Source organism: Catharus ustulatus, chromosome 10 (assembly GCF_009819885.2).
Source record: "Catharus ustulatus isolate bCatUst1 chromosome 10, bCatUst1.pri.v2, whole genome shotgun sequence".
Taxonomy (NCBI): domain Eukaryota; kingdom Metazoa; phylum Chordata; class Aves; order Passeriformes; family Turdidae; genus Catharus; species Catharus ustulatus.
Window position 1 is genome coordinate 25,417,079 of NC_046230.1, and position 14,435 is coordinate 25,431,513.

The window sequence follows — 14,435 nt, forward strand, 5'->3', positions numbered from 1 at the left end:
GCTCTGGGCTGGCTCTGCATTCCAAACCCCTCTGCAGGGCACAGACAGGGCTGGGAGCGGGGTCTGAGTGCCCAGGACAGCCAGGACAGGGACAAATCACAGTGTCCCCAGGGTGCCCAGGATGTGGTCACTGCTGGGGACAAGTGTGGTGAGGAAGGGGTTAACACCGTCAGTAATGGGAAATAAAAAGGGTGGGATTGGGCAAACCCTGCTGAGCAGCTGTCCTGGCACAGCACAGCCCCTCCTGCCTGGCCCTCAGAAATACTCCCTGTTCATCAATCTGAAATATTCCATGTTCATAATTCAGAAATATTCCCTGTTCATCCTCAGAAATATTCCCTGTTCTTCAATCAGAAATATTCTCTGTTCATCAATCAGAAATATTCCCTGTTCATAATTCAGAAATATTCCCTGTACATCAACCAAATATTCCCTGTTCATAATTCAGAAATATTCCCTGTTCTTCAATCAGAAATATTCCCTGATCACCCTCAGAAATATTCCCTGTTCTTCAATCAGAAATATTCCCTGTTCATAATTCAGAAATATTCACTGTGCATCAATCAGAAATATTCCCTGTTCATAATTCAGAAATATTACCTGCTCATCAATCAGAAATATTCCCTGTTCATGCCTCAGAAATATTCCTAAATGGAATCTGCTCCATCCCAACGTGACCCAAACGGCTCCACACCCCCCAGGGGACACAACCCAGCTGAGAGGGGCCCACAGTGCCACCACAGTGCCACCACAGTGCCACCCCAGTGCCACCACAGTGCCACCACAGTGCCACCACAGTGCCACCACAATGCCACCACACTGCCACCACAGTGCCACCACCTTGTCCCAACAGTGCCACCTCCTCCCCACCCCATCCCACAGCCCTGGGACCTTTGGGTGTCACCTCCCAGCAAAGGTCCCTTGTGTGGACAGAGTCAGGACAGCTCCAGGACAGAAAGCTGCAGCTTTAGAGACAGAGAGTGAGAATCACAGAATGTCCTGGGCTGGAAGGGACCCCAGAGAGCCACCCAAAGACTGGGATCCCAAGGAGCCACTCAAAGATTGGGACCCCGAAGTGCCACCAATATTGGGACCCCAAAGAGCCACCCAAAGAAAGGGACCCCAAGGAGCCACCCAAAGATTGGGACCCCAAAGTGCCACGCAAAGAATGGGACCCCAAAGTGCCACCCAAAGAATGGGATCCCAAAGTGCCTCCCAAAGATTGGGATCCCAAAGTGCCACCCAAAGATTGGGATCCCAAGGAGCCACCCAAAGAATGGGACACCAAAGAGCCACTCAAAGAAAGGGACCCCAAAGTGCCACCCAAAGTTTGGGACCCCAAGGAGCCACCCAAAGATTGGGACCCCAAAGTGCCACCCAAAGTTTGGGACCCCAGGGAGCTCCTGGCCCTGCACAGCACCCCAGACCCACCCTGTGCACCCCTAAAAGCATTTCCCAGCTGCTCCTGGCTCGATGGAGTTTGGATATTTATGCAAGCCATCCCATGTCAGGGATTTTTCACCCCTGCTCTCGGTGCTGAGGAGCACAGGCAGCCCTGCAGAGCTGCAGCAGCTGCAGCAGCGTGGGTGGCCCAGCCTGGGCGAGCTGCAGACACAGATTTCCCTTCCCCGAGCACGTGCAGCCTTCCCTGCGCTCTGTGACACCTGCACCGCGCTGCCGAGCCCGTGCTGGCTGATCCCTACCTGTTACACACCAGAGGAGTTGGATTTTGTGCTCCTGGAGCTGCTCCCTGCTGCCTCGGGGCAGGAGGGGATGGATCAGAGCCCCAGAGTGGGTTGGGATGGAAGGGACCCCAAAGGTTATCCCATTCCAGCCCTGCCATGGCACAGGGACACCTGCACTGTGCCAGTGTCACCCCCAATGTCAGCCTGGCCTGGGACACTGCCAGCCCATGAGTCCCTCTGTGCATCCTCCCTGCCGTGCAGGGATGCTCAGAGTTAGCTCAGGGTACAAACCAGAGAAGGGAACTCGTGCACAATGCACAGACAGAGCAGGGCAGCGCTTTGGGCTGGGGCAGGGATGGGGGGAAGGCAGGAGGTGGCTCCTGGGCCACAGCAGGGGTGGCACAGGGGGCAGGCAGGAGCCTGAAGGGATCCAGCCCCATCCCAGCTCCCTGCTCACCCCCACCCTCTCCCCAGGGGCTCTGGCTGTGTGGGTGTCGCCTCAGCTGCAATTCCCAGCGTGTTCCCGGCTGCTCACACAAGGTGCAGGTGACACATCAGGGTGGAGAGAAGGCAGAGATGGGCATGGCCCCGCCGGGCACAGCTGGCCAGGAGCCCTCGGCCACTGCTGCAGCCCATGGGGGTGACCAGAGGTGAGCAGGAGTGACCAGGGGTGAGCAGGAGTGACTGGGGGATCATGCTGGAGTGACCAGGGGTGACCGGGGGTGACCAGGGGTGGATCTCAGGGTGACCAGGGGTGACCAGGGGTGACCAGAGGTGACCAGGGGGGATGCTGGGGTGACCAGGGGTGACCAGAGGTGATCAGGAGTGACCAGGGGTGACCAGGGATGACTGGGGGGGATGCTCGAGTGACCAGGGGTGACCAGGGGAGGGTTCCAGGGTGACCAGGGATGGATCTCAGGGTGACCAGGGGTGGATGCAGGGGTGACCAGGAGTGAGTAGGGGTGATGTCAGGGTGACCAGGGGTGACCAGGGGTGACCAGGAGTGACCAGGAGTCACCGGGGGATGATGCTGGAGTGACCAGGGGTGACCAAGAGTGACCGGGGGTGATGTCAGGGTGACCAGTGGTGACCAGAGGTGGATCTCAGGGTAACCAGGTGTGACCAGGAGTGGAGGCCAGGGTGACCAGGAGTGACCAGGGGTGACCGGGGTGACCAGGGGTGACCAGGGGTGACCAGGAGTGGATGCCGGGGTGACCAGAGGTGACCAGGGGACACCAGGGGTGGATCTCAGGGTGACCAGGGGTGACCAGGGGTGGATGCAGGGGTGACCAGGAGTGACCAGGAGTGACCAGGAGTGACCGGGGGGGATGCTGGGGTAACCAGGAGTGACCAGGAGTGACCAGGAGTGACCAGGGGTGACCAGGGGTGACCAGGAGTGACCAGGAGTGACCGGGGGGGATGCTGGGGTGACCAGGGATGAACGGGGGCGGTTCCAGGGTGACCAGGAGTGACCGGGGAGGATGCTAGAGTGACATGGGGTGACCAAGGGTGACCAGGGGTGACCAGGGGTGGATCTCAGGGTGACCAGGGGTGGATCTCAGGGTGACCAGGGGTGGATGCCGGGGTGACCAGGGGTGGATCTCAGGGTGACCAGGGGTGGATGCCGATGTGACCAGAGGGATGCCGGGGCTGCAGCAGCGTTCCCAGGGGAGCAGCTCCTGCTGGATCATCCCAGCCCATCCCGGAGCGCTGCCCACGGCGCTGCCCCCGCCGCGCTTCGTCACCGTCCGACCCCGGCAGCAGCACAGAAACTCTTTGTCATCCTGCAGCGAGGCTTTCAAAGCGCAGGGTTTCAGATGTCTGGGGGGATTGCGTTATCCGTGCAAAGAAAGCCTCGATGGGACGGAGTTATTGGCAGGAGTAAGAGGAGCAGGGACAGCTCCATCCCATGGTCCCAGCCCCCGGTGCTGCTGGGGATGGACACAGAGCCCTGGGACACAGAATCCTTTCCTGCCCCTCTCAGCACACATCCCACCTTTTGGACATCAGCACCTGCCTGTGTGCAGGGCACAGCCCCCAAACCCCTCGGGGCTGGGAATTAGAAATGCCCTTTGCTCTCCTTTCCGGGCCACCTCACACTGCAAGAGGCAAAATAAAACCAGGAAAAGCCATCCAGGGGTGGGGGGCTGCCTTCCCCTTCCCTCAGCCCTCCTTGGAAAGCGTCAAACCGAGCTGAAGTGGGTGAGGAGCTGGGAATGACCAATCCCTTTCTCCACAGGGAGCAGATTCTGAGCCAGCCCTGGGAGTGGGGAAGGGATCTGAGCAGTCCCAGATAATTCTGAGCTCCCAGCACAGCCCAAGGGGCTCCATCCCATCAGAGAAGGGGAGATTTCCCTTTGGAGGGACAATCATCCTCACAGCAATCTTTAGGTAAAGGTGATTTGCAGGAATTGTTAGAAGAACAATCAGCCTGAGGTAGGGAGACCACTGGAAAAAATAATGGAATTTGTGTTTTAATTACTGTGGGTTTTGACAGAGAAAATACATTTTTTGGAAGATTTGAAGGATTGAACAAGGGGCTGGAATGACAGGATAGGAGGGAATGGATTCCCACTGCCAGAGCACAGGGATGGAAGGGGAAAAATAATCACAGGACAGGGTTTGGAGCAGCCTGGGGTGGTGGGAGGTGTCCCTGCCCATGGCATCCCTTCCAAAGCAGCCACTGTGGGCTGCTGTGATGGCTCTGGGCAGCAGCTGCAGCTCTTTCCCAGCCAGCACAGCTGAAGATGTTTTTCTCTGTCAGGTTTTTATGGCCAATTCAATGCCAAAAGGAAAATAAAAGTATGCCATAACATTTTTATGACTTCACCCTCAAAATATCTCCGAAGCAGGTTGTTTACACAAAGGACACGTTCTGGTGGCTCCCAGGAGCTCCCAGGGGAGATCCAGGAGCCCCAGCCCAGCCCTCCATCCCATCCCATCCCATCCCATCCTATCCCATCCCATCCCATCCCATCCCATCCCATCCCATCCCAGGGATCTGAGCTGCTGTGGGCCCTGCACAGACTCCATTCCAATCCTGAATTTTGTAACCAAAACCAAGGATAAACCTGCTCCAGCTTCCCTCTCGAGGAGCTGCCAGGGACAAGGCACCAGGACCTCAGTCCAGCAGCTTCAGGACTTTATTTTCCATAAGTTCCCTGCTTCTCAAACCCTGTTCTGTGCCAGCAAACATCTCCCAGAACTCTTCTGCAAGGAGCTGCAGAGCCCTGAGGGAGCACCCAGAGATCCCAGGCAGGATCAGGACACGGCTCTGCTTCCCTGAGGGGAGTTTATGATGCTCCAAAAGCAGTTTGAGAAACAATTCAAACCCATTTGATGCCTGGAGGAGCAAGTCCCACCCAGGGCATTTTCCTTCCCTCAAAGACAATTAATTTCTTTAACAAACATATTCTACAGAAGGCGTTAGTTCTGAAATAAAAATAAGCACGCTCAAAACTCCAATTGGGTTTTGCCAAAGCAGCCAGGCTAAAATAATACATTTTAAATGTCTTAAACTGTGCACTTCCCAAGTAATTAAATTACAGCCTTCCTGCACCACGGCTCCTCTTCCATCCATTTAAGCATTAGATTAAAGATGTCAGGCAGCTTTAGATGGAAAATACCAGGCTGCAGGGAAAGGTTTGGGAGAGGGTGGAGCAGGGACCTGCTGCAGCCACCAGCACCAGCCCAGGCAGGGCACAGGGGACACGGGAGTGGCAGTGCTGGGACAGCCACCCTCTGTCACTGCCCAGACAGGGGACACGGGAGTGGCTGTGCTGGGACAGCCACCCTCTGCCACTGCCCAGACTGGGGACACAGGAGTGGCTGTGCTGGGACAGCCACCCTCTGTCACTGCCCAGACTGGGGACACAGGAGTGGCAGTGCTGGGACAGTTACTCGTGGGGAAAGGGGACAGGGAGCTGTAGGTGATGGGGACAGTCACCCATGGGTGACACTGACACCCACACAGAGGTGACAGGGACACCCAGCCAGGGGTGACAGGGACACCCAGTCAAGGGTGACAGTGACACCCCATGTGTGACAGGGACACCCAGCCAGGGGTGACAGGGACATCTACCCACAGGTGACAGTGGCACCCCCATCAGGTGACAGTGACACCCCTCACAGATGACAGGTACACCCCCAGTGGTGACAGTGACAGCCACCCATGGGTGACAGTGACATCCACACAGAGGTGACAGGGACACCCAGCCAGAGGTGACAGTGACATCTCACAGGTGACAGTGACACCGCACGTGTGACAGTGACACCCACCCATGGGTGATGGGGACACCCACTCACAGGTAACAGTGACACCCCCAGAGGTGACAGGTACATCCCAGAGGTGACAGCGACACCCCCACAGGTGACAGTGACACCCCCAGAGTGACAGTGACATCTCACAGGTGACAGTGACACCCCATCAGGTGACAGTGACATCTCGCAGGTACACTCCCAGAGGTGACAGTGACAGCCACCCATGGGTGACAGTGACATCCACACAGAGGTGACAGGGACACCCAGCCAGAGGTGACAGTGACATCTCGCAGGTGACAGTGACACGCTACGTGTGACAGTGACACCCACCCATGGGTGATGGGGACACCCACTCACAGGTAACAGTGACACCCCCAGAGGTGACAGGTACACCCCAGAGGTGACAGTGACACCCCCAGAGGTGACAGTGACACCCCAGAGGTGACAGTGACACCTCCCAGGTGACAGTGACACCCCAGAGGTGACAGTGACACCCCCAGAGTGACAGTGACACCCCCAGAGGTGACAGTGACACCCACCCATGGGTGACAGTGACACCCCAGAGGTGACAGTGACATCTCACAGGTGACAGTGACACCCCCAGAGGTGACAATGACACCCCCACAGGTGACAGTGACACCCCCAGAGTGACAGTGACACCCCCAGAGGTGACAGTGACACCCAGGCTGCTCGGTGCCCTTGCCCTGCCCGTGTCCCCAGGCTGGGGTCCCTCAGCCCCCCCAGCTCCCCTGCATTACTGAGCAGCCCCCGGTGCCCCCACACCGGGCAGGGCTGTCCCCAGCAGGGCAGGGACAGCAGAACCCCCCTGGCTGCAGCTGCACAGGGTGACAAAGCCACACTGGAGAGACAGGAACATCTGGAACAGCTGGGCAGTGCCCCAAAGCAAAGCCAGCTTTGCTCCATTGACACCTGCGGGAGGAGATCCAGCCCTGGCACTGCCCCAGGAACCTGCCAAGCCCCCGCTGGTCACGGAATCGTGGAAATGCTGGGGGTGGGAAGAGCTGGGGGGTGACCCCAAGGCACAGCCAGCCCTGTGCCCTGCCCTGGATTTGGAGTGGGGCTGTGTCCAAACCTAACCCTGCAGGAGGGTGAGAGGAGAGAAACCCAGACCCCACCAAGCCCCAGCCTCACCTCGGAGCTGCCAGCCCCGGGGAGCCACCGGGAAGTGAAAGCAGCACAAACCAGCAGGTTTTGTTTATTCAACTGGTCCCTTTTCCTTCCCCTTTGAGTTATTCCTGCCTCCTTTGTAGCCATTATAAGCTACAGTCCTGGGGGGAAAAGCATTGTGAATTCAGCGTGAATCCATTCTGTTCACTGGATTAGTCTTAATTTGCAGCAGGAAAATTAAGATCAGACGATGAGCCATAAAAGTCAGCCTGATGTGGAGAGTACTGAAACAATACGGAACTTGATATCAAAATAATTGCAGCATTTGCATGAGAGAGTTTAAAACTGCTCATAATTGCAGCAAGACTTAAATAAACCACAATTTCCTAAATATGTGAGGCAGTTATTGTGGTTAATGCTTGGGGAAAAGAAACGCAGGGGAAAAGAAGGCACAGCTCCTGCTAGGAAATACCTGCTCGCACTTGGACTGAACTCCAATTCCCTCGGGAATTCTGCAGCCCAAGGTGACCTGTGAGTGTTTCCCGGCCCTGCTTTGGTTTGGGTTCCCCCAAGCCCAGGACACTCGAGCTGTGCGGGGCCATTCCAGCGTGAGCAGCACCCGGTGCCACAGAGGGAATTCGCATTTTAACAAAAGCCTTTCTGCTCCCAGCCCCGGGTGACCCGGGCGTGTTCAGAGCAGTGGAAGGATGATGTCTGATGGTGCTCACACATCTCTGACACGGCCGGGGGCTCTGCAGGGCTCCAGCCCCTCCCCGGCTGGGATTCCTCCTCCTCCTCCTCCTCCTCCTCCTCCTCCTGTGCCAGCGCTCGGCAGCTGCACCAGGAGCCCCTCCAGGGATGTTCCGTGGAACCACTGAACCATCTCACGTTGGGAAGGGACTTTCACCCCATCCAGAGCCACCCCTGCCATCGATCCCGACCTGTCCCAGCCCTGTCCAGCCTGGCTTTGGACACTGCCAGGGACCCGGGGACAGCCACAGCTGTGCCAGGGCCTCAGGCATCACAGAGAACAATTTCCTCTTCTCAAAATCTGCCCTAAATCTCTCCTCTTTCCCAGGGGATGAGGAAGAAGGCAAACTTCGCTTCTCAGGGTTTATCTGCCCAGATCACCTTTACCTCATTCCAATTGCAGCAGCTTTCCTTCCGCAGATTTCTCATCCCCAAATGCTCAGCTCCCCCCAGATCCCAAAACAATGCAGGGGAGGGAAACAACTCTTATCTGCCCTCCCTTCTCCCTGCTTTATTCCCTTGTTTTCCAGCTCTTATTTCACAAACGTTAGTAACACTTCTCTAATAGGGGAGATTCTCACCCCTGTGGGTGGGAAGGATGGGTGGATGGGTTTGCCCTCGGGGGATGGTGCCCGGCTCTCCTCACCCTGCCCAGGCTCTCTGGAATATGAACTGCACCCATTCGCCTTTGCAGATACAGAATTTTTTTTGTTCAGGCTCGCGCCGGAGTTAATGGTCAAAGCTGCCTCCATCAATTATGGATGAGCACAAATAGATAGTTATGCTCTGTAAATTGGGTCCCTCGTGCCCATGCGCAGCAAAAGGGTTATTTCGGAATTGCTGACGGCCCCAAATCGGCCCCGCAGCGGCAGAGCCCGGCACAGCCCGGCTCGGGACACAGCCGAATTCCCAGCACATCCCAGCTCGGGGCACAGCCCGGTTCGGGGCACAGCCCAGTTCCCATCACAGCCCAGCTCAGGGCACAGCCTGGTTTCCAACACATTCCAGTTCCCATCACATCCCATCTCCCATCACATCCCAGTTCCCAGCCCATCCCGTACACGGAGCAGCCTCCTGGGGAGATGGGGCATGCTGGCAAATCTTTGCAGCTGTGATGGGAAGGGTCTGGTACCAAAAAATCTGGGAATTCTGGGCTGGATTGGGCTGCAAGGGACCTTCAAGACCCATTGCCAAGGCATCACCAGGCTCACTGTAAAAACTTCCTGGTGTGTAATTTTAACTCGGAGAACACAAGGCTGTGCCAGTCTCACTTTGAGAAGTTGCTCCCTGCGGTAGCAGCACATCCCAAACAGCCCCCAGCACGAGGATCAGGGCTGGATCCATTTTAATTAAAAGAATTCTAAGGAAGATGCAGCAAATGAGGCGAGAGGAGAAGCCGGGCTGTGACCCCTGGCGGGGAGGCCCGGGCTGTCCCTGCTCCCTGAGCATCATCTCGGGGCAGCAAAGCAAAGCAAAGCAAAGCCAAGCCGCGTCCTTTGTTTCCAGCAGCGGTGCGGCAGATTGCGATTGTCCAAGCCGAGCGCTGCGGTTCCATCATTTCAAAGAAAGGTTTGAGTGACCGCAGATATTCCCCCAGCCGCCGGGCAGGCTCCCCGGGACTGAACTGGAGCATTAAGGGATAAAAGAGCGCAGCCCTCTGCCCGCTCCGTGCCGAGGAGCAGCCAGGCTGTGCCCGGCGGTGATGCCTGGAGCTCGGCTCCGGCTCTGCCACATCCCAGGGCACATCCCGAACCTAGAACTCGTTTTTCACAGCCAGAGCCGAGGTTTTGCTCAGGTGAGCCCTGCGAGGACGCACCTGAGCCCTCCCCATCGCAGCTGCTTCCCGCAGCGTTCATTCCCGTAAACTTTTGCCTTTCATCTCCCAGTTCGGTGCCCGAGCTGGAGCGGGGCCAGAAGCATGTCAGTGGTGAAAAGCCCCCGAGCTGGCTCCTGTGCCGCCCCCAGCCCTGTCACAGCAGAGCCGCTGTCTCTCCCTTTTACATAACCCGGCGGATGGGAGCCTGGCAGCCGGGGGAGGCTCGGGAGCATCCCGGGAGCTGCGGGAGCTGCGGGGCACCTCGGGGGCGCAGGGGGGCGGCTCTCGGTATTTTTAGCGTCAATCGAGGGCCAGCGTGGCTGTGGTGGCATTTGGAGCGGCTCACGCTGCGGATCTCGGCATCAAGGACATAATTCAGGCAGAAAATGAATTGGGAAGGACTTCAGCTTCGAATGTGAGGGAGATGGGGACTTCAGAGAATTATTGGTGCCGCTGGGAGAAGCATTTGGCTTTGGGTTTCCCTCGGGCTGAGGACTCGGTCCCAAGGTGAACACGGAATTCCAGCTCTATTGGTTGGAAGGTTATCGCGACTTTGGGTTCCCCACCCAAAGGTTATCGCGACTCAGCAGCCGAGCCCGAGGGTTACTCAGCTCTTCCCCCAAATTCCCCTGCGCGGCTTCTCCTGGGGGAGAAATCAGCTCTGCACACGGAGAGAGAGGTTCGCGAGCAGAAACACAGATTAGTCATAAAGATAAAAGCTCAGCCTTGTCGCCAACGAGCTGCTATTCCTGGTGCGACTCCCGGGTCTGGGGCAGACGGAGCCGGGGCTGTGACAACTCCGGTGGGACAATCCACCCTCGCTCCCCAAAGCTCACCCAGGAAAAAGGCAGGAAGGACTCGCTAAGGCCCGACTGTGGAGGATCAGGAGCAAGGAATTGTGATTCCCCGGGGTGTTGTACCCTGGAGAGCGCTGGGAGCCCGGGGAAATCAGGGGACAACTGCTGGCAATTAGCACAGAGTGCCCCGAGAGCCAGTGAGCTGGGCTGGGGACAGATCTGTCTGAGGGACACCCCGTGAACAGGGCTGGGGACAGATCCTGTCTGAGGGACACCCCAGGAGCAGGGCTGGGGACAGACCCTGTCTGAGGGACACCCCAGGAGCTGGGCTGGGGACAGATCCTGTCTGAGGGACACCCCAGGAGCAGGGCTGGGGACAGATCCTGTCTGAGGGACACCCCAGGAGCTGGGCTGGGGACAGATCCTGTCCCTGAGGGACACCCCATGAGCAGGATTTGGGACAGATCCTGTCTGAGGGACACCCCACGAGCAGGGCTGGGGACAGATCCTGTCTGAGGGACACCCCAGGAGCAGGGATGGGGACAGATCCTGTCTGAGGGACACCCCAGGAGCAGGATTTGGGACAGATCCTGTCTGAGGGACAACCCAGGAGCAGGATTTGGGACAGATCCTGTCTGAGGGACACCCCACAAACATGATTGGGGACAGATCCTGTCCCTGGGTGACACCATCAAAGACTCTTCTCCTGCAGATGAGTTTATGGGGAAACTGAGGCCCAATGGTTTAGATGGGGCTGCCAGAGGGGTCAGGGATCACAGCAGCTGCTGGCTGCCACTGCTCCACTGGGGAGGTGAATAAAGGACAAGTTTCAGTGATTTTGTGAGGAACAAGACCCTTTGCCATGGCCCTGCTCACGGCTGGGGCTGGATCCCCCCCTGGACTCTCCCCTGCCAGGATCCTCCTGGACACTGTCCCTGCCATGCCACCCCCAGCCCCCTGTCCAGCTGGGAGCTGGCTCCAGGAGACATTTATTAACCTTTATTAACCCTGAACACATCTATTAACCATCAGTCCTGCCCTGGGCACAGGCTCACTGAGGACTTGTGCTGCCAGCACCACACCAGGACGGTGCAAGGTCCCTGCTGGAAGTTGGTCACGGCTGAAGGACAGCGACAAGCAGCTGGAAAGGCCGGGCTTCCACTCGGGCTGAGCCTCCCTGCCATTGAGCAAGCATCCAAGCAAAGCACAGAAATGACATCTGAGCACCCCATCCTCGCTGCTTCCCATCTGTGCAGCTCCTGGACAGCTCAGAGTGACATTTTCTGAGCTGCAGGATCAGCCTGCACCGGCTGCAGCACGCCTGGATCCCGGAGTGGCTTTGCAGCTGTCCCAGGACCCCGAAGGCAGCATTAACACAAAACTGCATCCTGCAGCTCCCCGGGGCAGGCCTGGGGACACAGGAGCCCTGGCTGCTATCCCACGGGCTGGGAAGCAGCAGGATGAAGCTCCTGGAGCTCCACAGCCCTAAGCCTGCCCACAGACCCCTCTGTGCCAGCTGCCTCCGCCCCACCTCGGACACGGGCTGCAGGGATCCCAGGCTGTCCCCTGCTCCCAGCCCGAATGTCACCCATGGTGGCTGAAAGGGACACCCTGGACACGCAAAATCCAACATCCAAGGCACACAGATCCTTCCCACTTGCAGCCAAAGGCAGGACAGAGAAGCTGCTCAGCTGCCCGCACCGAGCACTTCACACTGAACTCAGCCATCCTCTATTTTTCCTGCCTAGGTTAGGAGGAATAAAACCCTGCGAGAGGCAGGAGCCATTCCATAGGAATTCCTGATTTTGTTTCCTGCATTTGCCTAAAATTGGCTTTGATCTCATCTCCCCGAGCGAAGCAGGTGAGAAGTCCGCGAGCCACCCCCACGGTGGATTGATCCCCACAGCAAACGCCTCTGCTCCACACAACAACCGCGAGCCAACTTTCCCCGGCCAGCCCCGAGCATGCTTCGCTAATTGATCTTTCTGCTCATTAGCACCAGTATTAGTTACATCGAACGCTTAATAGGAACCATCTTAGCACCGCTGTCACAAATTCACAACGCTGCATAGGATCTGCCCTGCCGAGCGGGTTTTTGGTATAAAATCACAAATCCGTATGCCTGCAAAAACATAAACGCCCCAAAGCTTTCCGGTTATGCCCAAGTTTAAAAATCTATTAATAACCCGAGGAGAGAGCTCCTCTGCAAAACCAGGTGCATCCAGGCAGGCAAAGTAAAGAGCTATCACACTGCAAGGGAACAAAGACCGAGACCGTGCCCATACCTATATTTCATGCCCGTTTGCTTTGCGGTGGATTCTTTTAATGAAATGTGGTGCTGCGGGGTAAATGTCCCCAAACTGCGAGCGATAATAGCCACTGTCCGAAATTTCGCCCGGGCTGCATTCACTACGTTCGGGGTGGTGGTGTTCTGCTTGCTGATGAGCCTGTCTTCACCATTTCTCTTCAAGTTGTGGTCAGTGCAGGCGATGGACACTTGCATCGCGCCCGCGGCGCCCCGGGCGGGTGGCGGGCGGACCCCCGGCCCCCCGCGGGCTGCAGCTGCCCAGCACGGCCGGCAAAGCCCCGGCCTGGCCCTGCCCGAGCTCGGGGGGCTCCGGGAGAGCCGCGCTGCGACCCCGCGCTGCCGCCGGCAGCGGAACGCGAACTCGCCCCGGTAACCGCGCCGGCGGCTCCGGGCTCACTCCGGGCTCACTCCGGGCTCACTCCGGGCTCACTCCGGGCTCACTCCGGGCTCGCTCCGGGCTCACTCCGGGCTCACTCCGGGCTCGCTCCGGGCTCGCTCCAGGCTCGCTCCGGGCTGTCCGCGGCGATGCTGCTGCTTCAGCCAGAAGCATCCATCCAGTCAGGTGCTGCCGGAGCGCCGCTGCTCCATGGTGATCGCTCCGCAGCCGCTCTGCCTCGCCGCAGGCTGCCGGCCGCCGCTTTTAAATCACTGCGGGCATCCTGCGAGCGCTGGAGCGCCAAGTGCTGAGCAGGCACAGCCGAGCCCCGTCCCTAAGGAGCGGCAGCATCCATCGGTGTCCTTCGGCCAGGCGCAGCAGCGCTACCTCCCACCCATGGCAGCTCGCCGAGCGCTGGCAGCGGCTCCGCAGCGGCGCCGGGATCCCCCCGCCGGAGCCTGCGGGAGGATGGCGAGGATGGCGAGGATGCGAAGCACGGGCCTCCTTTGTGCTCCCGGGGAAGGCGGGCGGTTCAGGCAGATCCGCCCGGAAAAATCGCTGCTGGCATCGCTGAGCGAGGTCTGCTACAGCGAGCAGCGATTCGGTGTTGAAATGGGTTAATGGTGGGGGAAAGGGAAAAAAAGAGAATACGGGGGAGGGGGAGGAAAATCGCCGTGCTCCGGTGTGTGAGGGAGTTAACACATTAATGCCGTGCTCCCGGCACCCGGAGCCGCCGCCCGCAGCAGGGCCGGGGTTAATCCTGCTCCCCCAGCATCGCCAGCGCAATAAACCACAGAGCAAAGGCTTTGAAACAAAACCATCCCCATCCCTCAGCAGAGCAAAGCATCCTCATCCCCATCCCATCCCTGTATCCCATCCCTGTATCCCATCCCTGTATCCCATCCCTGTATCCCATCCCTGTATCCCATCCCTGTATCCCATCCCTGTATCCCATCCCATCCCATCCCATCCCATCCCATCCCATCCCATCCCATCCCATCCCTGTATCCCATCCCTGTATCCCATCCCTGGTGTCCCTGGATGTCCCTGGGTGTCCCTGGTGCGTGGCAGGGCAGGTGGCCCAGGGCAGGGTCACCCGTGGTCCCTTTCCCACCCAGCACAGCCCGTGGGAAATGGTCCAGAGGGGCTCCCAGACCCCATCCCTACATCTGCCCCAGACTGCCCGGGGGGCACCTCTGCAGCTCCTGGTGCCAGCCCCGCTCAGTGCCGGGTCCCAGCTCTGTCCCTGCGGTGGGAGCAGCTCCCAGGCTGGACCTGCCCGAGGCACCCAGAGCGGTGCAGAGTGAGCTGGGGG

General features: G+C 58.4%; 1 protein-coding gene across 2 annotated transcripts in view; it reads right to left on the reverse strand.

The window, feature by feature from the left end:
• The window catches only part of KCNAB1 (potassium voltage-gated channel subfamily A regulatory beta subunit 1), a 64,951-nt gene that overhangs the window by 34,421 nt on the left and 16,095 nt on the right, over positions 1 to 14,435 (reverse strand). The window contains exon 1 of one of the 2 annotated variants that reach the window (XM_033069118.2): positions 12,722 to 12,994. The exons of the other annotated variant lie outside the window; for it this stretch is intronic. Within the exon in view, the coding sequence (XP_032925009.1) occupies positions 12,722 to 12,939 (218 nt within the window). The 5' untranslated portion in view covers positions 12,940 to 12,994. Of the gene's footprint in view, positions 1 to 12,721; positions 12,995 to 14,435 lie in introns of those variants that run through there. 2 annotated transcript variants of the gene reach the window in all.